This window comes from Staurois parvus, unplaced genomic scaffold (assembly GCF_062004578.1).
Source record: "Staurois parvus isolate SC_StPar_1 unplaced genomic scaffold, SC_StPar_1.0 ptg000473l, whole genome shotgun sequence".
Lineage (NCBI taxonomy): Eukaryota > Metazoa > Chordata > Amphibia > Anura > Ranidae > Staurois > Staurois parvus.
The window spans coordinates 437,380-463,917 of record NW_028318269.1 but is presented as its reverse complement, the minus strand read 5'-3'; the positions used below and the strand labels follow the sequence as shown (position 1 = coordinate 463,917).

General features: G+C 45.3%; 2 protein-coding genes across 2 annotated transcripts in view; one reads left to right on the top strand and one right to left on the bottom strand.

Moving 5' to 3' along the window:
* CDH22 (cadherin 22) overlaps nucleotides 1-26,538 on the top strand; it is a 542,246-nt gene that overhangs the window by 339,173 nt on the left and 176,535 nt on the right. The window lies entirely within an intron of this gene.
* LOC149452423 (uncharacterized) lies at nucleotides 9,740-12,100 on the bottom strand. Its single transcript, XM_089689413.1, has 3 exons — nucleotides 11,815-12,100; nucleotides 10,540-10,638; nucleotides 9,740-10,380 (listed from the first exon to the last, which is right to left on the bottom strand). Exons 1-3 carry the CDS (start codon nucleotides 12,098-12,100, stop codon nucleotides 9,785-9,787), a joined length of 981 nt encoding a protein of 326 aa, XP_089545539.1. The 3' UTR covers nucleotides 9,740-9,784.

The following is a 26,538-nucleotide window of genomic DNA, read 5'->3' as shown; positions in this document are numbered from 1 at the left end:
ATATAAGTACCTGAAATAAATGAACTATTTTATGGTAAATTAAAAATGTAACATGCTTTTAATAGTAACATGGTTCTGGGCAAACATATCATTTGGGTTCACATACACTTAAAACTGTGGGGGGGGGCTTTTCTTTCTTTTTTTTGCCAGACATTCAGCTTTAAGTCCCCACAAAGAAATAATACAATGTAATTTGATCATAATTTTGTATGATTTAATTAAGGACTGATTGTATAAAGCCAGTATGTTTTCTTTTCATGTGGAGTTGACTTTCAGACTCCATTTTAGTAGTATAAATAATGTCTGTACAGAGTAAAAGATTTCAGCGGTGTTCCACATAAAAGACAGGTACATAAAATGAGATTTCCAGGTCTAGTGGGAAAAGAGTTTGTACCAGGCTAGAGAGCTTCAGATGGAGTAGGAGACAAAGTAAGTAAATGGAACATATTCAGGCTAGAATAGAGTTATTAGTGGTGTACCACAGGGATCTCTGTTTGGCCCTGTCCTTCATTTTATTAATGATATTGTTGATGGCCTATAAAAAGCTAGACTCCTAGCTATGTGTGGTTATTCAAGGGCTTGAGACATTACATTTAAATTTAGTTAGACAAAAACGCTATTAAAAATTTTACAAATGTGAATGTAAAAAGGTGATTTAAATAAATAAATATATATATATATATATATATATATATATATATATATATATTAGTGATGCACAGAAATTAAAAATTCAGATGCCAAAACCAAAAATTCTGAAAACACTTGGCCAAAAACCGAGATGGATAGGTTTTTATTTTATTAATATAATCTAAATAATGTGGCTGGCTTTTTTGCATCAAAGTCACTAGGAGCCTTTTTTTATTGAAGTCAATGGGATGTGATTTTGCATTGAAGGTAATAGGACTCAATTTTGCCTTGAAGTCTATAGGACATGACTTTGCATTGAAGTCTATAGGACGTGACTTTGCATTGAAGTCTATAGGACGTGACTTTGCATTGAAGTCTATAGGACGTGACTTTGCATTGAAGTCTATGGGGCGTGACTTTGCATTAAAGTCTATGGGGCGTGACTTTGCATTAAAGTCTATGGGGCGTGACTTTGCATTAAAGTCTATGGGACGTGACTTTGCACTGAAGTCTATAGGACCTGACTTTGCATTGAAGTCTAAGGGACGTGACTTTGCATTAAAGTCTATGGGACGTGACTTTGCATTAAAGTCTATGGGACTTGACTTTGCATTAAAGTCAGGAAAAAGTCATTTTGATTTGCTAGTACAAAAATTAACATGACCCCTGCATACTTAAAGAGAACCTTTGCTTTGTCCATGCAAGTCCACATTTTCCCTTTCTTCCCCTGCGTTTCTTTTCACTGAAGGCGTTTGAGGAGAAGACCCCCTACTGGGTAAGCTTCATGCCTAGAGGGCTGAAGACTCTCTTCACTCACCCATGTAGCAGTTCTGGATGGCAAACTGCACCAGCATTGCCACACTAGCTTGGGTGAATGTAACAGTGGGCAATTGGAGGACATGTATGTATTAGCAGCTGGAGGGGCTGACATTAAGGGCCCTCCTCACCAGTGCACAACCATCTATTCAGTTTCAGTGAAAAATAAGGTGCAGGAACAGTTTCATGTCTGGTCTAGTAAGTTGTCAGCTCATTTAAATGAATGGGTGACTTTATGGCAATGCATCATTATGTGAAACATAATGCCCATTTGCACAGTGCACCAGAACAGGAAGGTGTTTAGGGGACTTTAAAGCAAAATTATCTGAACACCACAAACTAAAAACACTACATTATTTATTTTTAATATTCAAAGTAAACTCTTCCATCCATCCAGCCATGTCTTCATGCTTTTATTTTTTTTGAGAAACCACTTTGAAAAACACCCCACTAGCATTTCTAGTCGTGACCATTGAATAAGGGCAGATGATTCATGAAGCATTTACTGACTGGAATCTATCTGCTCTTAGCTCAGGCATGCAGGAGAGTGTGCAAGAAAACCCCTCCTCCCCTCTTCCAGAGGAAAGAAAAAAAATTAAGAATCCTGGGATGTATGACATCATTTTGACCTAGGCCAGAAATCAGGAAGCAACTAAAGAAATGTAGAAAATTAAAAAGTTTAAAACAAGTAAATATGATATACTTTCCTATCTAATTACTAATGCTAAAAGAATAAAGATTACAAATAGTTAATGTTGATTGAGAGAGTTTATCTCCACTTTAAATAAACCTGTTTTTAATTAAAAAAAAAAACAGATTCACATTAAACATGACAAATCCTAATGCATAATCATTTATTTATTTGCTGAATGTAAATATCAGTTGCTGAAAATACGTGACAAACATGCCATGCATGTAAGATGGTATAAAAAATATTCCTAAACTAGATGTATTGGCATGAGCGAAAAATGGCAACATTCCTGAAACCATTTTTTTGCCTATTTTATCCCAAACATTATATTTGTTTATGTAAATACCTTATACCAGAAATATATTTTTTTCGTGTTGCGATTAACAGAACAAGTTCTCGGATAAAATGCGCTCTTGTAGCTACAGGTTTTAAAAGTTAGCTAGGTCAAATTGAAAAAAAGTTGTAAATTCTCAATGTACTTATTTATTTTTGCCTTTACAATAAATATGAAATAAAAACATTATTGGAATTTATTAAAAGACAGTATTTATATACAAGGTTATTAAATGTTTAGCTCAATCATGCTAACAAATTAAAGGATATATTACCCCAACATTTCATATTCCTGATATGTGTGTGTTGTACCATGTACAGTAGTTGTCTTAAAATTATGTTCTCTGTTCTCCTTGAATTTTTTCCTTTCTGTGAGATTTCTGGTGATCCTGCCAATACCCCTGCTTTCCTATATCAAACTGAACACACTAGGCATAGAAGCCCATCCTTCCCAGCGTGGTTAGTTTTCCGGCTGTGCTGGGAGAATAGCCTGTCTGTCCTCCAATGGCCAAGACTCGTGCTGACATGCCTCCCTGCACAGCCCTTCAATGCACAGCCCCCCCGAGAACAGAGATGATCGCTAATGAAAAAAAAAACTAAAAAAAACAACAATTTACTCTGGTTTTTTTTATGTATTTATACTAATATATTAACGGAATGGGGTGAGAGTTCATCTATACTTTAATGCAAGAGTAACAACTGATCCTTAAACAAATGCAACATATGGGGTACCATACAGTAGCTTCTTGTAGCGAAAAATCACACACTATTATATCATGATGTTACCAGATTAATCCCTACTGCACAATATTTGTGTAGCTTATTCCATAGAGATCCATGTATTTCATTTCTTAAGTGATTAATTGCTATTTTCAGCTTTTTATTGGTAATATTAGTACCACAAATCAACTACTAAAAACTTGTTTAACTATAACCGAATGAGGTGACTGCCACCAAGAGATTAAAGCCCAAATCTGGGCACTTTTTAAAATGAAATAGTCTTCCAACAGCTTAAAATTTAAAAAAATTCCTTTCTGCCTCTGACTTTAAACAAGAAGCTTCAGGTCCCCAATCCTACTATGACTCACACTATGATGGCAGCAATAAGGAAAGAGCCTGTTCTGGGTCAAAATGCACACTAGAGCAAGGCCAAATGCTGCAACCCAGCAAAAGGTATCGACAAGTGAAAGCAACTTTAGCCTGGCTCTACCCAGGCCACATTCCCGACACATTTCACCACACCCACAGGGTTTTTATCATGGTTAGTAAGGGTTGCAGGTGGGGCGAAATGCGTAGGGCATGGACCAGGTGGAGCCAGGTTGAAGCTACTTTCACTTGTCTATACCTGGACTTTTGATGCAGTGATTGGAATTCCTTTTTACCACTAGATGTCCTTGAACTTTCAGGTTGAATGACGCCTTGTGACAACTTCCTGAGAGTGCAGGGCGTCATGGATCCACCCCTTATGGACCCATCCCTTAACAGGGAAAGTCACAACAGCTTCCTGAGCTCACATATAATGACACAGAGAGCATGCTCTCTGCATCACTGAGGAATGCATAGTGCTGGAGAAAAGACAAAGAGAAAAACACATGACCAGCCTAAAAACATCTGAAAGAGGATAAGTTAAAAAATACATTCGGAAGGAGACTCCTGGGGTTAGGGGGAACTAGGGCGTAAGGTGAATTGCCCAGAATTGGTCTTTATCTCTCTCAGTAGCAAGAGTTAAAGTGGCTTAGCCCTTAAAGATAACTGCGCTCAGATTGCAAATCATGTAAATGGAAATTATAGGATTTTTTGAATGCGTAAATTCCTAAATCTATAGATAACTCTGATAAAAGTTGGTAAAGTACATGATGTGAAGCAATTAGAGGTATTCCCAGTTAAACCAAAAGTACTGTTCATAAATATTGTTGCAAATGCACACAGCAGCACTCTGTAATTCGAGCTGCGGCCAGAACCATTGTGAAAAGAAGATACTCGAGACGACTGAATTACTGAGAACGGCTTTGTTGTTTAATTGCTTCACATGTGTAGGGACCGCTGTCAACTACAACACAAAAAAAAAGCAGTCCTTGCCAAACTTAATACTGACTGAAGTGCGGGAAGTACATTTAAAATTTAATACACTTCTCTACTCTCAAAAGAACGGCGCGCACCAATATAAATATGATTTATAATCCCATATTGCAATAACCATGCAAGCGACAGGATTGTAACAAATTATCAAAAGAAGTATTAATCTTAATGGCTGCTTTGTTTAAAAACATTTAAGAACAAAGCAGTTTGTATGGTGGGGTAATTGGGGAGCTTGCTGCAAATACCACCGGCTTTTAAAAGGAAATTGAAAAATATAATAGCCATGTTCAAGTGGATTTTCATAGGCTTAATTTTTTTTTTAGTAAGTATTAAAGTAGCAGTTTTCTATACATTACTTTTGGCAGCATGAAACTCCCATTCTTTGCAAACAAAATAATGGTGGCCACCTACCAAATCCCAATTTCCCGATTTCACTGTAAAACGCAGACCAGTCACAAGCTGCCTGGACACTAAGGGGGGAGTACAGCTGTGATTGGTTAGCCAACAGATAAAGTTTGGTGGGATTCAGGAGTGGATGTAAACTCAGTGGAACCACTTTTTTTGTTTTTTTCTTTTAACATTGAGTAAAGAAATGGGCATGGACTAGTGCTGAGGAAAGTATCTGCACCAAGCTTGAGTGGAGGTACAGCCTTAAGAAGTGACTTTGTCAATACTTTTCATTGTGTAGTAGAGGCACGCTGCACGCCTAGCAGCCTGTGGGTAGATTTAGATGAAAAACAGCCTCAGCCTAGGCCCCTCCCTGGCCATGGCCCTCACACCTTTCACCCCGCACCATGGGGCTTGGTCACAGAAGTCAGAGGTGACCTCTGTGGCCAAGCCCCTTGACGGGCGCAATGAGTCAGAGGCATGGTCTGGAACGAGCCTAGGCTGAGGCAGAACTTCATCTAAATCTACACATGGGCTGCTAGGAGTGCAACATCCTACATCACAGTACATAGTGGGCTTGGATGAGCACTATAGATGCCAGCCCCCATTACATAGTGGATTACCACCAGAGAACAATTGGTGCTTGGAGCGACTCTCAAGCTATCAAATAGGGTTACAGTGAATACATTGTTTTTGACAACTTGTCTTTAGTGTCAGAATAGATTTATAGCGTATCTAAAATGTTCTTCTGTTTGGATGGACTGGTAAGGGGTTAGAACCTCTGTCACATTTTTATATGGTTCTCTCTATTATGTCACCAACAGAAAACTTTTCCATGCGAATCGTGCTTTGGTGTCCCAATCAATAAATTCCACAATAGGTAAATTGTCCTCTTTGGGTGTCAAGTCCCCTAGAGCTGTCCCTTCATACACAAGATGTAGACAATCTTAAAGTGTTACTAAGGCCAGCACGCTGCATCCACTATCTCTGGTCTCCCACAGTACACAGAACATGGAAATGCAATTATTTAGTAAATATAAACTGCTAAATACCTTTTCTCATCAGCAGTTAGAGCAGTCTTGTGGCTTCTATCTGTGTCCAGTCCAGCACTAGCTAAAGCTTGTAGGAGGAGTTTTCTTTCTGCTCTAGGAGGATGGAAATCCCCTGACCTCTGTCTGACCAGTGCTGATTGACTCTGTGCTGATCATATGCACTCTCCCAAGAGAAACCTGTGCATGCCTACAATTCAGTCTGGAGATAAGTGGTGGTTGCTTGAAAAAGGAGAGGAAAAGAAAGCATCAAACAGCCTTTTTGCACAATGCAGAGGATTAACCCCTTAGGTTCCATAGTGAGTATAACAAGCATGCTTTACTGCATATAAGGACTGATTTGACTGTTTCGGGTTTAGTAACACTTTAAACAGAAAAAATGGAACAAGGGAAGCGCATAGACTATTGCAATAAATCTCTTTATTAGAATGCAACAGATAAAAGTAATGCAGTCACATTCCCCAAGTAACCAATGTGCCAGTAACATTCTTAACCATGGCCCAAGATAGCCTGGTCAGAACGGTGCCATGTCTTACAATTTTTCATCTCACATACACTACTGAGCACTGCTGTGTCGGTAACCAGGAGGAAAGGACCCGTAGTGCCTGTCGGCTACATACACAAGGCTGTTGGAGGAGTGTAAGGAGCTGTACTGACTGACAGCGCACTTACTGGATGAGCATGGTGGAAGCCAACGTCACAACGCGTTTCAGGAGCATGTCCCCCCTTTCTCAAGTCTCTTAAAGAGACATATTCTTCATAAAGAGATTTATTGCACTAGTTTTTGCACTTCATTCTCTCTATTTATTCACCTATACATAATGGAGGGGAACATATAGTACATGAATCTCTCAATTATATTAGCTAAACCGCCACTTTCTAGCATTCGGTACTACTATCTTCACACTAACCGCCTTCTCTGAGGATACTGAGAGCAATAAAAAATAAAAATCTGACAGAAGTTCCAACTTTACCTGCTGTATTAAAAAAGCTAACAAAAAAATAAATTTGGCTAAAGTCGGGCATTAATACAACTGAAAATTGTAGTGGATACTGATTTATGGTGTGGAGGTGATTAAGAATTCCGCAAATTTAGTGATTCTAGTTTAGTTTACTAGTGCACTGGTGGATTTTGGTTAACAGACTCTATAAATGACATTATTATATATTTTTTTTACGATTATATACCTGTATATTATAATCTAATATATACATTATAATAAAATGCAGCAAGTAAGGCTAATATTTATAGAAACAATGTGTCCTATATGCTCTACAGCTCTGGTACTTTTATTGTAGGAAACACACAATAATTATCACTTGATGCCACCTTAGTGCCATCAGTATATGGGAAAGGTCACAGTAATTATAAAGGGAATGCCAGAGCAGAGGGAGGGTAAAGTAGGGATTTTTGTTTTTTTGCTACCTTTGCAATTCTGTTGTATCTGTGGATACAATATTCTCATGTAACGATGTGATAGTATTAGCTGTAGTTTATTTTGCTATTTTTGGACTTATACCAGCAAAGACAAGCCATTTATTAAAATAGAGAAAAAATCTGTTTACAGATAAATCTTGTGTGTTATCAAGAAGAAAACATGTTTGTTTTCCAAGCAATCCCTTGAGTTTGTAATTAAAGAGGATGCATCTTGATCGTATACATACTTTCTACTTTTATTAGCAATCAGTAAAAAAACATCTAAAATGTTTTTGTATATTTTTCTTTTTTTAAGATGAGTAAATATGAAATATTATACATGACTGTGTTGTATTTTACTACAGGTGAAACTCGAAAAATTAGAATATTGTGCAAAAGTTCATTTATTTCAGTAATGCAACTTAAAAGGTGAAACTAATATATGAGATAGACTCATTACAGGCAAAGCAAGATAGTTCAAGCCATGATTTGTCATAATTGTGATGATTATGGCTTACAGCTCATGAAAACCCCAAATCCACAATCTCAGAAAATTAGAATATTACATGCAATGAATAAAACAAGGATTGTACATAGAACAATATCGGACCTCTGAAAAGTATAAGCATGAATATGTACTCAGTACTTGGTTTGGGCCCCTTTTGCAGCAATTACTGCCTCAATGCGGCGTAGCATGGAAGCTATCAGCCTGAGGCACTGCTGAGGTGTTATGGAAGACCAGGATGCTTCAATAGCGGCCTTCAGCTCTTCTGCATTGTTCGGTCTCATGTCTCTCATCTTTCTCTTGGCAATGCCCCATAGATTCTCTATGGGGTTCTGGTCAGGCGAGTTTGCTGGCCAATCAAGCACAGTAATCCCATGGTCAGTGAACCAGGTTTTGGTGCTTTTGGCCATGTGGGCAGGTGCCAAGTCCTGCTGGAAAATTAAGTCAGCATCGCCATAAAGTTCGTCTGCAGAAGGAAGCATGAAGTGCTCCAAAATCTCCTGGTAGACGGCTGCGTTGACCCTGGACTTAATGAAGCACAGTGGACCAACACCAGCAGATGACATGGCTCCCCAAATCAACACAGACTGGAGAAACTTCACACTGGACTTCAAGCATCTTGCAGTATGTGCTTGTCCATTCTTCCTCCATACTCTGGGTCCTTGGTTTCCAAATGAGATGCAAAAGTTGCTCTAATCAGAAAAGAGGACTTTGGACCACTGAGGAACAGACCAGGTCTGTTTTTCTTTAGCCCAGGTAAGACGCTTCTGACGTTGTTTGTTGTTCAAGAGCAGCTTGACAAGAGGAATACGACATTTGAAGCCCAAGTCCAGGATCCGTCTGTGTGTGGTGGCTCTTGATGCACTGACTCCAGCCTCAGTCCACCCCTTGTGAAAGTGCCCAACACTTTTGAATGGCCGTTTCCTGATAATCCTCTCCAGGCTGCAGTCATCCCTGCTGCTTGTGCACCTTTTTCTTCCACACTTTTCCCTTCCACATAACTTTCTATTAATGTGCTTTGATACAGCACTTTGGGAACATCCAACTTCTTTTGCATTTACCTTTTGAGGCTCTCCCTCCTTATGGAGGGTGTCAATGATGGTTTTCTGCACAACTGTCAGGTCAACAGTCTTTCCCATGATTGTGATTTCTACTGAACCAGACTGAGAGACCATTTAAAGGCTCAGGAACCCTTTGCATGTGTTATGGCTTAATTAGCTGATTAGAGTGGGACACTTGGAGCTGAGAATATTGCACCTTTTCACAATATTCTAATTTTCTGAGATTGTGGATTTGGGGTTTTCATGAGCTGTAAGTCATAATCATCACAATTATGACAATTCACGGCTTGAACTATCATGCTTTGCATGTAATGAGTGTATCTCATATATTAGTTTCACCTTTTAAGTTGCATGACTAATGCACCATAGATAGGCTTGTCCACTCCTACTTCCACCATTACCTAACCATACCACTCCACACCCCCCTTAACCAAATAAACTTTACAAAAAACATGACACCATTTGGAGTAAATGGCCAACATGGCCTTTTATTAACAACTTCACATTTTAACATACATCAACCGTTCCTTAACGGAAACCAAAGAATTGTTGTTGGTCTTCAAAGGCACCCACAAACGATCCAAAATGCACCTGTGGACAACCCTATACACTAGGCCTCCAGCCGCAACCAACCAGCTCGGAGACAACCATACCGTCCGCAGTGCAGCACCACCACCTTCCAGTTAAACCTTGGTTAACTGGGAATATCCACCGGGCCCCCCATACCACGGATGGGGTCCCACACCATTGTTTTTCCTTCCAAGATGAGAACCGCCTCCAAAGACCAACAACCGCCACAGCACGCTGGGTAAGCCCTTACCCATGCGTGCCACGCCACAAACGAACCGCCCGTAGTATGCCGTCCTGCAGCTCCAGGGACCACAAATTCGTGCCCACCGCATTCAAATGCACTCCATCACTGCGAAGGTACCGCCAAGTATCCACCTCCAACTCCACATGCCGGACCACCAACCCTCCATTGCGACTAAAAAAGCGCCCCACCTCCCGGTTGGCCTTAATCCTGGCCTTGTTGAGCCGCTCCACCGACCGCGCCAAGCGCCAAGAAGTGCGGGCGACCATGTCAGACCACACCACCACCATCCCCGGAAACTCCAGCCGCAACTGAAGAAAATCCAGCTTGACATCTCTAACCAGCTCCCGCATGGACCTACCCCCCAAATCGTTGCCACCCGCGTGAATCACCAACACATCCGGTGGTCTATCCAGCCGCGCAAAACGCCGCACCTCTGGCACGACACGACTCCACAACATGCCCGGCACACCTAACCAGCGGACACAAACCTCCCTTCTATCCAACCCCAGCTGCCTGCCATTGGGCCGAACATCAGCCCGCCTGGCCCCCCAAAACACATACGAGTGACCCAGGATCCACACCAGGCACACCTCTCCACCTGAAAGAAAAGAAACAATACCGCCAGAACAATACAGCACAGGGACAGAAACCGCAACTACCCCCCTCAACCCAAACAAACCAAAACACAGGACCGCCCACTAAGCCCGCAACAAATGCGGCCGAACGTACAGGCGAAATCTCTGGGAATCCCACCGACCAATGCGCTTCACCACATCCTCCGACAGCCCCCACCTGGCCGCCTCCGTAGCAGCCCCGATCCGAAACGAGTGCGAAGCAAACAAAGACGCATCTAAACCTGCAGCCGTCAAACACCAGCGAAAAACCACCACAAATTGAAAACGCGTTAAAGGGGATCCATCAACGTGCCTGAAAAAGGACCCCCGCCCCCCAGGGCGACGGGACAAAAATTCCCGAACCGCCTGAACCTGGCACACCAGTGAACCCGGAAGAGCGAAAAAACGCACCTTCGCACCCCTACCCAATCACTGGAGCACACAACCTCCTCCACCAACAACCCCCCAAGAACCGACTTGGATGGACTAACGAGCTCCCCAATCCGCAATGCCCCAAAAAAGGCCACCGCAAAGGCAGCCCGAAATAAACCCACCTCAAAATCCGAAGAACACACAGTCCGCAAATGCTCAAACAAAGACCCCAACAACTCAAACGACACCGGGCGACGAGAATCCCTACAACGATGAGCCCTCCGATAACTCCGCAGAGCCTGTCGAACCCAAAAATCCTTAGTAAAATCCCGACACCCTTGCAACTTAAAGAAAAACGCCAAGCCCGCTAGTCGGCGATCCACCGCGGACGCCGACACCCCTCGCTCCAAACTCCGCGCCAAGAAGTACAACACTGCAACACGCACCTCCGGCCCCCAGGGATCAATAGCGACCAGCCGAAACAGATCCAGCCACTCCCGCCAGACCGTAGAGTAAGCGGACCAAGTCGCCTCACTCACCGACCGCCGGATCCAGCCCGCAACGACTCCAAGGCAATCTCCCACAGCCAGTCGGGACAAGGAACCCCGTGTTGCTCCGCCGCCGGAGCCAACTCTCAGAATTTGTCCCACTGAAAACGAGACAAAGCGTCAGCCAAGGTGTTGTCAACCCCAGGGAGATGTACCGCATGGAGAAAAACATTCAGCTGCAAGCAACAAAACACCAAGTGGCGAAGCAGGGCCACCACCGGTCGGGAAGAAGCCGAGACCCTATTGATGACCTGAACCACCCCCAAATTGTCGCAGTGAAAACGCACCTTTTGATTCCGAAAATTCTCCCCCCAAACCTCAACCGCCAATACCACTGGAAAAAGTTCCAACAGCGCTAGGTTACTGAGAAAACCTGCCTCCCGCCAGGAAGCTGGCCACGAGGCCGCACTCCACCGACCCCGGAAAAAGGCCCCGTATCCCGCAGAAGCCGCCGCGTCCGTGAACAGTTCCAAGTCAAAATTACTAACCGGGCCCGACATCCAAAGCGCCCGCCGTTGAAAGAATCCAAAAAGGTGTGCCACAACTGCAAATCCTCCCAATGCTCCCGAGTCAGCCGAATGAAATGAAAAGGGGAGGCAATTCCCGCCGTCGCCGCCGCCAACCGGCGGCAGAACACCCGATTCATCCGCAGGATCCGACAAGCGAAATTAAGTTTTCCCAACAATGACTGCAAGGGCCGCAGCTGAATTTTACGCTTCCCCTGAACCGCGCGAATTTCACCCTGAAGGGCCAACAGCTTCTCTTCAGGCAGCCGGCACTCCATTGCGCCAGAATCCAAAACGATGCCCAAGAAAGTCATCACCGAAGCCGGACCCTCTGTCTTGTCAGCCGCCAAAGGAATCCCGAAACGTTCAGCAACGTGCTGCAACGTAGCAAGCAAGACCGCGCACACCCCGGAAGCCGGCGGACCCACGCAAAGAAAATCATCCAAATAATGGATGACCGAATTCACCCCCGAAACATCCCGAACCACCCACTCCACGAACGAACTGAACTTTTCAAACAACGCACAAGAGATAGAACACCCCATGGGCAAACACCTATCAACGTAAAATGCGCCCTGCCAACGGCAACCCAAAAAACAAAAACTGTCCGGATGAACCGGCAACAGCCGGAACGCCGACTCAATGTCTGACTTCGCCATAAGCGCACCGCGCCCATACCGATGAACCCAGAAAACTGCCGCATGTAAGACACCGAACACGACTCCGGATCTATAGCGTCATTCACCGACCCCCCCTTAGGGAAGGACAGGTGGTGAATCAACCGAAACGCATTCGGCTCCTTCTTAGGCACAACCCCCAAGGGAGAAACTACCAGATCCGCAAATGGAGCACAAGGAAACGGACCACCCATACGACCTAACCCCACTTCCTTCCGCAACTTAGCCGAAACCATCTCAGCATGCTGCAAGGTAAATTCCGAGCTAAGGGGGGACCAAAGTCAAAGTACAGGGGATGCGAAAACCCTCCGAAAAACCAGCCGCCAGCAGGACCGCCGCAGCCCAATCAGGATATCTATTTAAGAAAGGCCCCATCCTTTCCACCCGCACCGGCGTCGTCCCTCTTACCCGCAGGCTCTCCAGGAGGGCCTCTACCCCGCCTGAAACAGCGCGAGAAAGGGTGGGATCCACCGCACCCGGAACACTCGTGCCTAAACCGGCAGGACCCTCCAAAACGACAAGTGCCCTCCTGGAACTGCCAGCAAAAACCCCTACGCTTGGCGGCCGATTGTCCCGGGGAAAACGAACCACGAACCACGCCCTGAAAAAACCGACCAGGGGCCCTCGGCGGCGCCATGAGCCGCATCCAGAGGCCAATGTCCTTATGGTCCCAACGCAACGACGGGCGAACAGCCCTCCGCTGCCTAAACTGCTCATCATACCAAAGCCACGCAGACCCGCCGTAAACCCTGTGAGCCTCACTAATGGCGTCCAGGTAACAGAACAACGCCGAGCAATGCTCCGGAGCTTTCTCACCAATGACACTGGCCATGATTGCGAAAGCCTGCAACCAATTCGCAAAAGTACGGGGGATAAGCCGAAAACGCCGCCGCTCCGCATCCTCCCTTCTACCGTCATCAACCCGGGACCCATCGAACGGAAAACGCTCCAAAGGCAAGAGCGTGAACATGTCCACATACTCCCCTTTCCAAATTTGTTCCCGCACGGCCGACTGCAAATGCACACCCAAGGGGCCCTCAAAACACACATACACCTCCCTTCGCAAAGTCCGCCACGCCGACAGGTCCGGACACCCCCGAACCCTCCCCCAAACTCGCGGAAGGAACCGCAGAGCCCATAACCCCAGACTCCGCGGTAACCACCCCAGTCCCAGAACTAACCGGAGAAGAGACCCCTAGGCCCCGCACCACCCCGCTCCACCCCGCTGTCCTGTCCAGGAACCGCGAGCCCGTCCCCACCGGCCGGCGGGAGCCACGCAGAAGAACAGGGGTCCCAACACCGCCCCACTCCAGCCGCCGCAACAAGTCCCGCAAACCGGAAACCACCTCCCCGAGACCCCCACCTAAACCAGACAGGGGAACGCCGCCAACGCACGCCACCGAGGCCGCACCCACAGGGGCGGCCTGACCGCCCCCCAGCAGATCCCGCAACGCAGAAGAAAGAGAGACAGACACAGGAACAGATAACTCACCAGGCTGCCCAGGAGATGCCCCTTAAGCCGCGCGCTCCCGCTCCACCGATGAAGAGCGGCGAGCCGTCGCCCCCGCATCGGGTTCCGACAGCTCGCCCTCCGACCTCTCGTCCACAGCTCGATGTCCGGATGGCCTCCCGGTCCCAGGAGCCACGGGTCCTGCAGGGTTGTGCCGCTCCTGACTCCGCCTCTGGGCACCAGCCATGCCCGTCGCCGTCCCTGGGCTCCGTCCTGCAGCACTCCCAGCTGCACTCCGCCCAGCGCTGCACCTCTTCCTCCGTCTGCCTGGAGCCCCAGCTCCCGAATGTCCAGGGGGCCCACCAGCCGCATCAGGGGACAGCCCGGCAGCCGCAGCGGAACGTCTCCCACGCCGAGCTCCCTCCCTGACAGACAGCCTGTCAGCGGAGGAGCCGGTACCCGCGCTCACTCTGCTTCCTCCTTGCAGTGCGGGCGGGGGGGAGGGGCCACTAAGCGAAACCCCGCCCGCCGAGCTCCGCCATCACCGGGGATTCCTCCCGGCACCTCCACCAGCAGAGGCAAGTGAGCACCCTGCCAGCGGGGCTGGAGGGTCCCGAGGGGGGCTCCCATTGCGGCGCTGAGCTCCAACAGGGGGCGGGGCCGGACTGAAGCGCTCCGGAGGCCTAGACCTCCGAGCACGTGGGCGCACCCGCCCCCCTGCAGCTGGTGACAAGCCCGGGTCTCCCAACAGAGCAGAGACCCGGCCCTGCAACCAGTCGGTACCTTTGTCAGCTGCCGCCACCCACAGCTGTGCCAGGAGTTCCTCCATGCTGCACCGGTCTGATAGGGGGAAAGTTCAGGACCCAGCTCAAATGAAGCTCTGGTCCTTGCACACGTCCAGCTCCACTGACGCCCCTTCCGCAGAACCCCCACCCTAAGGTGCCAAAGACCCCTCCTACACTCCACATCTGCCAATCCGGTAATTCCCCAACCAATTCCCCACCCCCTGGAGCTAAATTTAACCCTTTTCGTTCCCTACCACTCTGGGCCTAGTCATGTATGCCCTGCGCTATTTCCATTTTTCCCTATTCGCTACGGGCATTTCTTTACTAAAATAAATAAATTTTTGCACGATATTCTAATTTTTTGAGTTTCACCTGTTTATTCAACCAGCAAGTGGAGCTTTAGGCTGCTAAGTTTATAGGTTACAGTACAGACGGACAATGATCCAAAACACACTACAAAAGCAACCCAGAATCTTTTGAAGGGAAAGAAATCGATATTCTGCAATGGCCGAGTCAATCACCTGATCTCAACCCAATTGAGCAGGCATTTCACTTGCTGTGAAGGCAAAACTAAAGGCAGAAAAAAAAATAATAATATTATATTTTTTTTTTTTGCACACTTCTTATGGTTTTTATGATTTTATGATTGTCACCAATTTCAGTGATTTTATTTATACATATATATTTTTATAGATCTTTTGTGTTTACTTATACTATGTCAATTGCCCCTGTGACGCCCTCCCCCTTCATAGGGGAGTGTCCAGGACGGCCCATGAGACCTTTGGTTCAACTAGTAGTGAGCATATAAAAAAGGGATCAGACATTTGGTCAGTTGGCTCTGAGGAAGAGGCAAGTCCTCAAAACGCGTCAAGCTATTGGATGTCTACACTCCCTATTGCGGACTGTTACTCAGCGCGGTGTTGGCCCAGCTGTTCTTGATGATGTGCCTTGACTTTATTGCTGTTTGTGAGTACAACACCTACTTTATTTCTTATTAAACATTTTTTATGGTAATGCACTAGGCCTGTGCGCCCTCTGTTTGTTCTTTCCTCATTCAGTATATTTGGATTTCCCTGGTCTATTGAGGGTAGCAAGGTGTGCATGTTCCAGGACATTTTTAATGTGGTTGTAGCCTGCATCGAGTCCATCCCCAAGCGCAGGAGCATTTGTGTTTATAAGTGTTAATGTACCGCAATAGCTGGGAGAAGAAGGATAATTTAATGTTAAGCTATTATGGTTTTATTTATTAAAGGTACTTATAGAGCACCGTCAATTTACGCAGTGCTTTGCATATATCGATTTGAATGTATAATATATGTAAATTGATGGTGCTATTTAATAAGTACCTGTAATAAATAAATAAAACCATAATAGTTTAACAGCTATTGCAGCACATTAATACTAATGTTTAGCGTATTTAGTTTATTAACGCTTATGTTTAGGCAACCTATTCACTATGAATGGGCTGCCAAAGCAGAGCAACAATCTGAAAATCCAACTTTTAATTCAACGCAGAGCTCCACACCACACGGCAGCCTACCGTAGAAGTGTGTTGGAGTGTCATTTAAAATGAATGGCACCAAACGCACCACATATTGTGCGTCAGCCCCATAAAACATACATTTTAGTGGCGGTTAGCATAATGTTGTGATGTACAGGAGACTGATATATATCTACTCCCAGTTCCTTTACTTTTCTAAATGCCCAGAGTTACATGGACCACTGGCTGGAAACCTGTGGCTTAGAACAACAGAGCTTGAAGGTCTAACCCCTAAATACTTGCTGAGGTATAGGTTTAGATTAAAGGGTCATTTTTTTTTCTAAGGGATCTATTTAAAATGGTACAAGCCAATAAATATTTTCTACTACTTGCAATCTTGGAACCCATGGTAACTCTCAGTTTGCATGCAAGGGGCCATCTACTCATTTTCTTCTGACCTTTCAGGTGCACAGGCTTATAGCAACTTGTATCTCCAGTACTCAGTATGAAGAGGATCGCACGCCTTCCAACCTGACGCAATGCAATTTCATATTACAGATAGTTTCCTGTCACCTTGAGAAAGTGTGTTCATTTGTAAGAAGTCTGGTATCTAACGATCAACTTCTGTCAAGCAGGGATGGCTTGAACCAACCAAACTTCGATCCATCTACGGCCATCTTAAGTGTAGGAATAGGATGAAGTGACTTACAATGAAAATAAATGTTGATCTTCAAAAATGTGTGCAGACATATAAAGGGAATTTACAGTGTTTTGTATAGATTTATAGCAAAACGTTAGAAAAGCTACCCACTACTCACCTTCTCCCACCACCAAAGCCCCCTCTCTCCCTATTACTACCTTTTTATTTGCAGTCTTCTTACTGTGGGAAGAAGTCACCAGGATTCTTTCCTTTTCTTCCAGCAGTGGCAGGAATACTTCAGGAACTGAATCGCACTCACATAACAAAGTGTGAAAGCTCAATCTTAGAGTAGTGTGAGCCCAGTCTGTAGATAAAGTGCGTGAGTAAACAATAGGCTGGGATCAGTAAACAGGCAAAATGACAAAGGGTCAATTTACATAAAAATGCAGGGTGAATGCCTATGTATTTGCAAAGTCATAAAAAATAATCCTCATATTGTGTCCAATATGTGTATTTTCTATGGACGTTGACTCCATCTAGTGCCCACAATGCAGTACATACCTGAAATACTGCAATCAGGAATATACCGCCTTATGGCCACTAGATGGCGCTGATGATCATAAGAAATATACATATTAGACACAATTTGGGGATTGTTTGTAACAGATGTGTAAAAGCTTAGGCATTTGTATGCTGATTTAAAAAAAAAAACGATATATATATATATATATATATATATATATATATATATATATATAGCTCATAGTGGTGTTCTGTGCTGAAGAGGACCAAAATGGGGGTTGAGTACAGTGCTGAAGCAGGGAGAAGGTAGGGGCATAATTTCTCTTTTTTTTACCTAGGAGGGGGAATGAAGGGAGGAAAACAACAAAAAAGCTGGATTCCACTTAATCCAGTAAATATGAAATATTGGACATGAATCATTTCATTTCTATCAAAACAGCAAATGGAGTTCCTGGCTTTTCAGGGAGAGAATCAGGGTTTAAGATTCTTTAGACATGGGCACTCTCCTGACTGCTTTTGGACTTTGCACTCAACGGGGTTGATTTACTAAAGGCAGATAGACTGTTCACATTGCAAGGAATTTATCTTAGTGAAAGGAAATGAAAAACAAAAACCCATTATTTTTGGTTGTATATGATTAATAATGAAAGTCACCAGAGCTTAGCCTCATTCACTAAGCTAAGGAGAAATTCCCTTGCAAAGTAAAAATTCCCTTGCAAAGGGAACAGCCTATTCTCCATTAGTAAATCAATACCAGTTTTGATCAGCATACTTATATGTATATAAATATGATTGACACTATAAAAGGAGCCTGCAGGACACAAAAAAAAATCTAACTAAAGGCATAGCTTATGGATAAACATTCTTCCTATCATTACATACATAAAAATCTAAAGCATCTGAGCTGAGCTGAGCAGCTACCTGCTAATCCAGAGACAGAAATTATTTGTATTACAAAATGAAATGTCACTTTTTGCATTTGGGTTAGCTTGTTTTCATAAAAAAAATAGAAAAAAAAAACCCAGAAGCTTGATCTTCTCTTTCAGTACACACTGATGGTTACACATGCACTCGTAACAACCTGCAGTGCTGACTGAAACCTTTCCAGTTGCTATGATTTATCCTATAAAGCTTCATGCTGACTCCAAGAGAACATTCTCTGACCATAATGAATTGGTTCCATCACAAAACACGGGAACTGGACTAGAGAGGTTTATTTAATTCTACACATTTCTGAGAGACAAACTGTTCACGGGGAGGAAGAAGGCGAGTATGTCTGTCCTTGTGTGTATTCTGAGTACAAACATAGTAGAGGGGGGGCAGAAAAGGGCCTATTGAGTATACCCTTCTCTATTTTATTTTTTTTTTGTGTTTCTTTTTTAATCTTTTTGTCTGAGTATGCTTCTAGGTTTGTCTCTTGCATGACTGGGTGATACTGCTGGAAGACTGTTCCAAGCATCAACTACATTTTCAGCAAAATAATACTTTTAAAGATTTAGAACCTTTCTGCTGCTAGTTCGAGGTCATGCCTCCGTTTGTTTTTATTTTAGCTTAATAGTGAAAATACCATTTTCCTGAACCTTATCTATACCTTTAATGTATTTAAAGGTTTCAATCAGGTCTTCCTCCTCTTTTTTTCCTCAAGGCTGTATATATTCAGTTCCTGAAGTCTTCCCTGGTATGTTTTATTAATCAGACCTTTTTGTTACTTGTCTCTGGTCTTGTTCTATCTTATCAATATCTTTTTTGTAAGTGAGGTTTCCAGAACTGGACACATTCTAAATAAGGTCTAACTAAAGATCTATACAGAGGTATCAGGACCTCCTCCTTCCTGCTGGAGATCCCTCTAGTGATAAGTAAAGATCTATACAGGGGGATCAGCAGGGCCCTTTTCTTCTGGCTTGCAATTCATCTAGGGTTAAATAAGGATCTATATAGTGGATTTAGGACCTCCTTCTTCCTGCTGGAGATCCCTGTAGTGATAACAAAAGATCTGTATAGAGGAATCAGGGCCTCCTTTCTCCCACTAGTAGACTCTTTTAGAGATAACCAAAGATCTCTATAAAGGGATTAGTACTCCCTCCTGCTGAAGATCCCTCTATTGGTAACCAATGATATATACTGTGTGTATATATATATATATATATATATATAGAGAGAGAGAGAGAGAGAGAGAGAGGAATCAGGGCTTCCTTCCTCCTACTAGTAGACTCTTCTAGTTATAACCAAAGATCTCTATAAAGGGATTAGCACTCCCTTCCTCCTGCTGAAGATCCCTCTATTGGTAACCAATGATATATACTGTATGTATGTATGTATGTATGTATGTATATATATATATATATATATATATATATATATAGGAATCAGGACTTTCTTCCTCCTGGTGGTGATACCTCTGGTATCTATGTAGATCTATGTAGAGGAATCGGGACCTCTTTCCTTCTGTTGGTAGACTCCTCTAGTGATAACCCAAACTTTTTATAGAGAAATCAGGACTTCCTTCTACCTGCTGATTATCCCTCTATTTGTAACCAATGATATATAGAGAGGAATTAGGATCTCCTTCCTCATACTGATGAACCCCCTAGTGATAACTGAAGATCTATATAGCAAAATTAAGACATTCTTGCTCCTGGTGAGGATACCTCTAGTGATAACCCAAGATCTCTATATAGGAATCATAACTTCCTTCCTCCTGCTGGTGATCTCTCTATTGATAACCAAATCTATTTATAGATGAGTCAGGACCTCTTTTCTCCTACTGATGATTCCTCTTGTTATAACTAAAGATCTACATAGAGGAATGAATATATCCTCCCTCCTGGTGATTATACCACTACCTGTGATAACCACAGATCTCTATAGAGGAATCAGGACTTCCTTCGTCCTGCTGGTGATTCCTCTATTGATAATCAAAGATATTTTTATAAAGGGATCAGGACCACCTTCCTCTTACTGATTCCTCTTGTGATGATTAAAGATCTATATAAGGGAATTAAGACATCCTTCCTCCTGGTGGTGATACCTATAGAGGAATAATGGCCTCCTTTATTCTACTGTTGACCCTTCTAGTGGTAACTAAACATCAGTATAGGGGAATCCAGACCTTCTTCCTCCTGCTACCTCTAGCAATAACTAATTATCTATATAGGGACATTCCTCCTGCTGATGACCCCTCATTTCTATTTGCTTTCCCCACAGCCTGGCCACTTTATTGCTCATTTTGCAATCACCCAAAATCTTTTTCCTTTGTGGTTCTGACGACCGCTGTGTCTGATGGTTTTGTACTCTTTCAAGAGTTTTATTCTGCCCCAAGTGCTTTATTTTACATTTAGAAACAATAAGCTGCAGTTTCAGCTGCTTTGACCAATCTTCCAGCAATGCCAACTCAAGTTCCATGTTACAGACACCTCCAGGAATATCAACCTATCGTACATATTTTACAAACATAGTACAGCACTTGTGGTGCACCACACAAGTAGAGCCTTGTGGTACACCTCTAATGACTGATCTCAATTGCTAATAAACCTCATTCACAACCGCACTCGGAAATCTATCCTTTAGCTAACTGCATATCCTGAACTACTGAACCAACCAAGGGTTAAGGTCTAGCTTGTACAACATACAGCAGCTCTCAAAATTTCCACTTGCCTGCTCACATTGGGTGAATGGAAATTGCGTGGGGGTGAGCAGTGTCAGGACTAGAAGAGTGTGCGAGGGGCAGCAGTGGGGAGGGAAGCCTCGGGAGGGAGAGTAGGAGGAGTGGCTTCCAGCTGCTTCTTTGAAAGCCATACAGGGACATCACTGCTTGTAATTGCCCCCACCACCATACAGATCATCCCCGACCATCTGTCTGGATTCAGTTTCTTTCTGGGCTCCCTCCCCATGTGCTTCCTAGTGCCCAGTCCCTCCCCCAATCCTCCACACTGCTCTGCTTCCCCCTGGGAAATATTATACAGAGAAGCCGGCAGCCCTGTGATGACAGAGCCATGTGAGTTTGACCTACCTTCCTTCCTTCCCTCTCCTTCCCTCCTTATTTCCTTCCTTTCTCCCTTCCCTCCTTTTCTTCCCTCCCTTCCCTCCTTCCTTCCTTCCTTCCCTTCCTTCCTTCACTTCCTTCCTTCCTTCCCTCTCCTTCCCTCTTTATTTCCTTCCTTTCTCCCTTCCCTCCTTTTCTTCCTTCCCTTCCCTCCTTTCCTTCCTTCCTTCCTTCCCTTCCTTCCATTCCCCTCCCTTCTCTTCCTTTTTTCCTTCTTTCCCTCCTTCCTTCCCTTTTCTTCCTTCCCTTCTTCCTTTCTTCCCTTTACTTCCTTCCTTTCCCGACTTTCCTTCCTGCCTCACTTCCTTCCTTCCTCTCCCTACACTATGCGTCACACCGCTGACCTCTGCACTGTGCGTCATTTTGTTTCCCTTTGATATAAAGCAGTTATTTTCCTTTTATGTTTACATTGCTTTTTTATAATATTATTGTTGTTGTTGATATGTATTTCTATACCCTTATACTGCAGAAAACACTGAACAATGTCATTTTATGAGATAATCTATTTTTAGGGCTGGAATTAGGGGCAGGGCTGGAATTAGGGGCAGGGTTGGGTGGGGCAACTGGTGGCAAGGAACTCTTAAAGGATAAGTTCACCTTTTTTGAAAAAATAATGAATGTACATTTTTTTTGCAGGTAAAAAAAATATGCATTTGTTATTTTTGTTGGCAGTAGCATGGAAAGCATTGCACCAGCGATCAGTTGATTGCTGATGCCATGCAGGTCTCCTGCAGACCTGTAAGAATATCTGCTAGCCATACGGGATGTACAGCCAAGCAGATATACTGACAGGAAGCTTCAATGAACTACAACGGCTCTCCACAGCACGGTGGTAGTTCATTGAAAACTACAAGCAGACAGCCGCTAAGGCTGCCGGGACTTGTAGGCACCCATTCACAGAACTCTGTGAATGAGTGACTCGGCCGTGTGGGTAACGTGTTGTTTTCAAATCTGACAGATAGTAGGGGGAAACTTCTCCCCGTACTATCTGTCAGAGGGAGGGGGTCAGCGGGCGCAGCTGCAGCTATGGGTTCCCAAAGGTGAACTTATCCTTTAAGGGTTGGCTAGTAGCTCAGGACTTGAAATTTTGAGCCCTGAAGTACCGTATTTATAAGACCACTATGGGGAATGTGTCTAATGCTTTGCTGAGATCAAGATAGGCTATGTCCACAGAAATACCTGATCCTAAACATTTCTGATTTAGTAAAAAAAATATCCTGATAGGATCTGATTGAGTTTTTTGACTAGATCACACATCATCAATCTCCATTCACATGCTGAGGTAATTACACTAATGACTATGACTTAAAGTGGTCAATAGAATTGAAGCAACAGTGACAGACGTGGCGGAAAAGTGCTCACCTGCGTGTTCAGCTATCCTTTCATATGTATGGAGCAAGGGACAGGATGTGGAAAAGATGAATGCTGATTTCCAACCTATGGAAACAGGTCTGATCTACACAATGTACAATCATGTCTCTGAATATGTATGCTTCCTAAATGTGTATGAAGAATCCTGCATTTCATAGCCATAAGCACTTTGTAATTACCATACTGGCAGTCATGGGCCTCTGTCTTGAGCAGAGGGGTTAGAGGGGGCATCATAAAGCCTCAAAAGTTATAGATTGTCTAAACGGTTCCCCTATTTCCTTGTCTACCCCTCTCTAGACATGTATGTCTAAATTCAACAAGAAACTCAAGGGAGAAGGGGGATGCAGAGATTACTGAGCTGACTCTGCAGTAAAGAAAAAAGCAAAACCTTTCCTTTCTCTTTTTGGTGTCTATACTTACAAAATGTAGTACTGCTTATAAAGTAGACACCATGCTGCTTCTAGCAGTGCATTCTAGCAGTAGTTTTTATAAAAATAATCCCATGACAAGAGGAACGGAGCTTGAACAAAAGGGCATCATGTCTAAATTCGGCAATGCTCTGATACATGTTATCTTTCTTTTTTGTGCACCTCTTCCAGGCCTCCAGCCAGCTGGAGATCCCTTAACCTCTCACAGTGCTGCCCAGCCTGCTGTAGTGCCTCCCACCCTCCACAGAGCTCACAACCTACAACAGTCTCCCACAGTTCTCTCTCAACCTCCCACAGAGCCGTCCAACCTGCTACAGTGCCTTCAGCCCTCCACAGAGCCCCCAACCTACAACAGTGTCCCACAGTTCCCCCTCAACCTCCCACAGTGCTTCCAGCCCTCCATAGAGCTCCCAATCTACAACAGTGTCCCACAGTTCCCCTTCAACCTCCCACAGTACCACCCAGCTTGTGGCAGTGCCTTCAGCCCTCCACAGAGCCCCCAACCTACAACAGTGTCCCACAGTTCCCCCTCAACCTCCCACAGTGCTTCCAGCCCTCCATAGAGCTCCCAACCTACAACAGTGTCCCACAGTTCCCCCTCAACCTCCCACAGTGCTGTCCAGCTTGTAGCAATGGCTCTAGCTGTAAGGGACCGCCCGGCGGTACCACTAGCACTCCACTGGTCGGATGTTCCCAGCGCACGGAGTCTAAGCCCCAGGGTACTTGTTCACCAGGGCCCCTGATGGTGGGGATGGACTTGGAGTACCCCAGGACCAGGTCGTGACTACTGAGGACACCCGTCAGTGGTAGGGGTATTCGCCAGGGGCTCCCACGGGAGAGAGCCAGGTATGAGGAGGTCTGGAGACCCCGTAGAGAGGGACGGATGGATGGATGGATGGATGGCTGAGCAGGAGCAGGGTCATACAAGCCGGGTCGGTAACTATGGGGACGGTGCGGTACAGAGCAGCGGGCAGAGAATAGTCGGGTCACACGCCAGGTCAGCAACAGCAGGTCAGATCCAATAGGGGGCATACAGGAGAGAGGTCAGGCAAGCAAGGGTCAAAACAGGAGAAAACAGCAAGGTCAGGGCACAATCCGGGTCAGCAACTTACTTCAGACAGGTTCACAGGTTCACAGGATACAAAAGACCAAAAGGCACTGAATGACAGCTCAGGGCCGTTTAAATATCCCGCCCTGCGCTGTCATTGGTGCCAGGCGCGCGCCCGCGGTCATTACTGCGCATGCGCGAACCTGATTGCCGCGGTCGGCCAAGTCCCGGCGCTCGCGTACAGGGAGGTGTACTGCGCCTGCGCCGGGACCAGCGGCGCGACGATCCCCGACATTGCCCCCCCCCTACGGGCAACCTCCGGATGCCCACCCGATCTCTCCACCACGGGTGATCACGAAGAAACTCCCGGACTAGTCTAGGTGCGTGGACATTATGAGCCGGTTCCCAGGAATTGTCCTCAGGACCATAGCCCTTCCACTTAATTAGGAATTGGGTCTGGCCCCCCCTTCTTCGGCACTTAAGGATCGTTTCCACCTCAAATTCCTCTTGTCCTTCGACCGTTATGGCATCAGGGGGTCTGGATTCTCGTTCTGGGAAGGCATCTGGGATCACTGGCTTCAGCAGAGATACATGGAAAACTGGATGAATTCTGAATGTGGCCGGAAGGATCAGCTCATATGCCACTTCGTTGACCATCCGCTTTACCTGAAAAGGCCCCACAAATTTAGGTCCCAATTTTTTCGAAGGACAAAGCATCTTTAAGTTGGTCGTGGCCAACCACACCTTCTGCCCAGGCCGCAACGCCAAATCCCCTCTTCGTTTCTTGTTAAACTCCTTCTTATTGTCCTCTTGGGCCCGAGCGATGGCTTCCTGGAGTAATTTGTTATTGACGGAGAAGAAGGTCAACGCATCCTGCGTGGCTGGAACTGGGCATTCAGAGACCAAGTCAGGGAGAAAGACAGGGTGAAACCCATAATTCGAAAAGAATGGGGACTGCCCCGTTGCCGAATGGCTTGCGTTGTTATAAGCGAACTCCGCCAGGGGTAAAAGAGACAGCCAATCATCCTGCAGGAAAGACGTGTAGCAACGCAAGTATTGCTCCAGGGTCTGGTTCGTCCTCTCGGTCTGACCGTTGGTCTGAGGGTGGAACGCGGAGGAGAGGGACAACTTGATGTCCAGGGCCTTGCACAGAGCCCTCCAAAACTTAGATGTAAACTGGACCCCTCGATCAGAGACGATGTCCTCGGGTACTCCATGAAGTCTAACGATCTCCCGGATAAATATTCGCGCCGTCTCAGTTGCTGACGGAGTCTTCCTTAGTGGCACGAAGTGAGCCATCTTGGATAGGCGATCAATAACCACCAGAATTGCTGTGTGGTCTTGTGACGGTGGGAGCTCGACTATGAAGTCCATCGCGATCTTCTGCCAAGGCCGTTCGGGAATCGGCAAAGGTCGCAACAGCCCCCAGGCTTTGCTCCTTGACGGTTTGCTCTTCTGGCAGATGGTACAGGATCTCACGTAGCGCTTGCAAGCCTTAGCCATGTTTGGCCACCAAAACGAGCGCCGGAGAAGCTCCAGAGTCTTGACTGGGCCAAAGTGACCCGCCAGCGGGTGATCGTGGCAATGCCCCAAAACCAGGGTCCGGACTTCCTCAGGTACCATGATAGAATCCTCCTTCCACAGGAGTCCCCCTTTGTTCTGGAGGGATACCCCAACTGGGGTTGGTGTGGCCGTAGATGCTTCTATTAACTTGGAGCGAAGGTCCGACTGGAGCGCCAAGAAGTTCCCTGAGGACAAGATAGTGTCGGGTACCAGTTCTTCTTCGGAGTCCTCAAACATACGAGATAGCGCGTCAGGCTTCGTATTTTTAGATCCGGGCCTGTAAGTAATATGAAAATTGAATCTGGAAAAGAACAGGGCCCATCTTGCCTGCCGTGGGCGTAGACGCTTGGCAGTCCTCAGATATTCCAGATTCTTGTGGTCTGTGAAAATCAATATAGGGTGTGAGGCACCTTCCAGCAGGTATCTCCATTCTTCTAGCGCTGCTTTGATAGCCAGCAGCTCTCGATCCCCGATATCGTAATTCTTCTCTGCTGGGGTGAGTTTCCTCGAGAAGAATGCTACGGGATGGAGTAACTCTTTGGTGCCTTTCCGCTGAGACAGGATGGATCCTACCGCATTCTCCGATGCATCTACCTCCAAGATGTAGGGCAGGGCCGCGTCCGGGTGGCCCAGGATGGGTGCCGAGGTAAACAGCTTTTTCAGAGCTTCGAAAGCTTTTTGAGCCTCTGGTGTCCATTTGAACCGGGTTC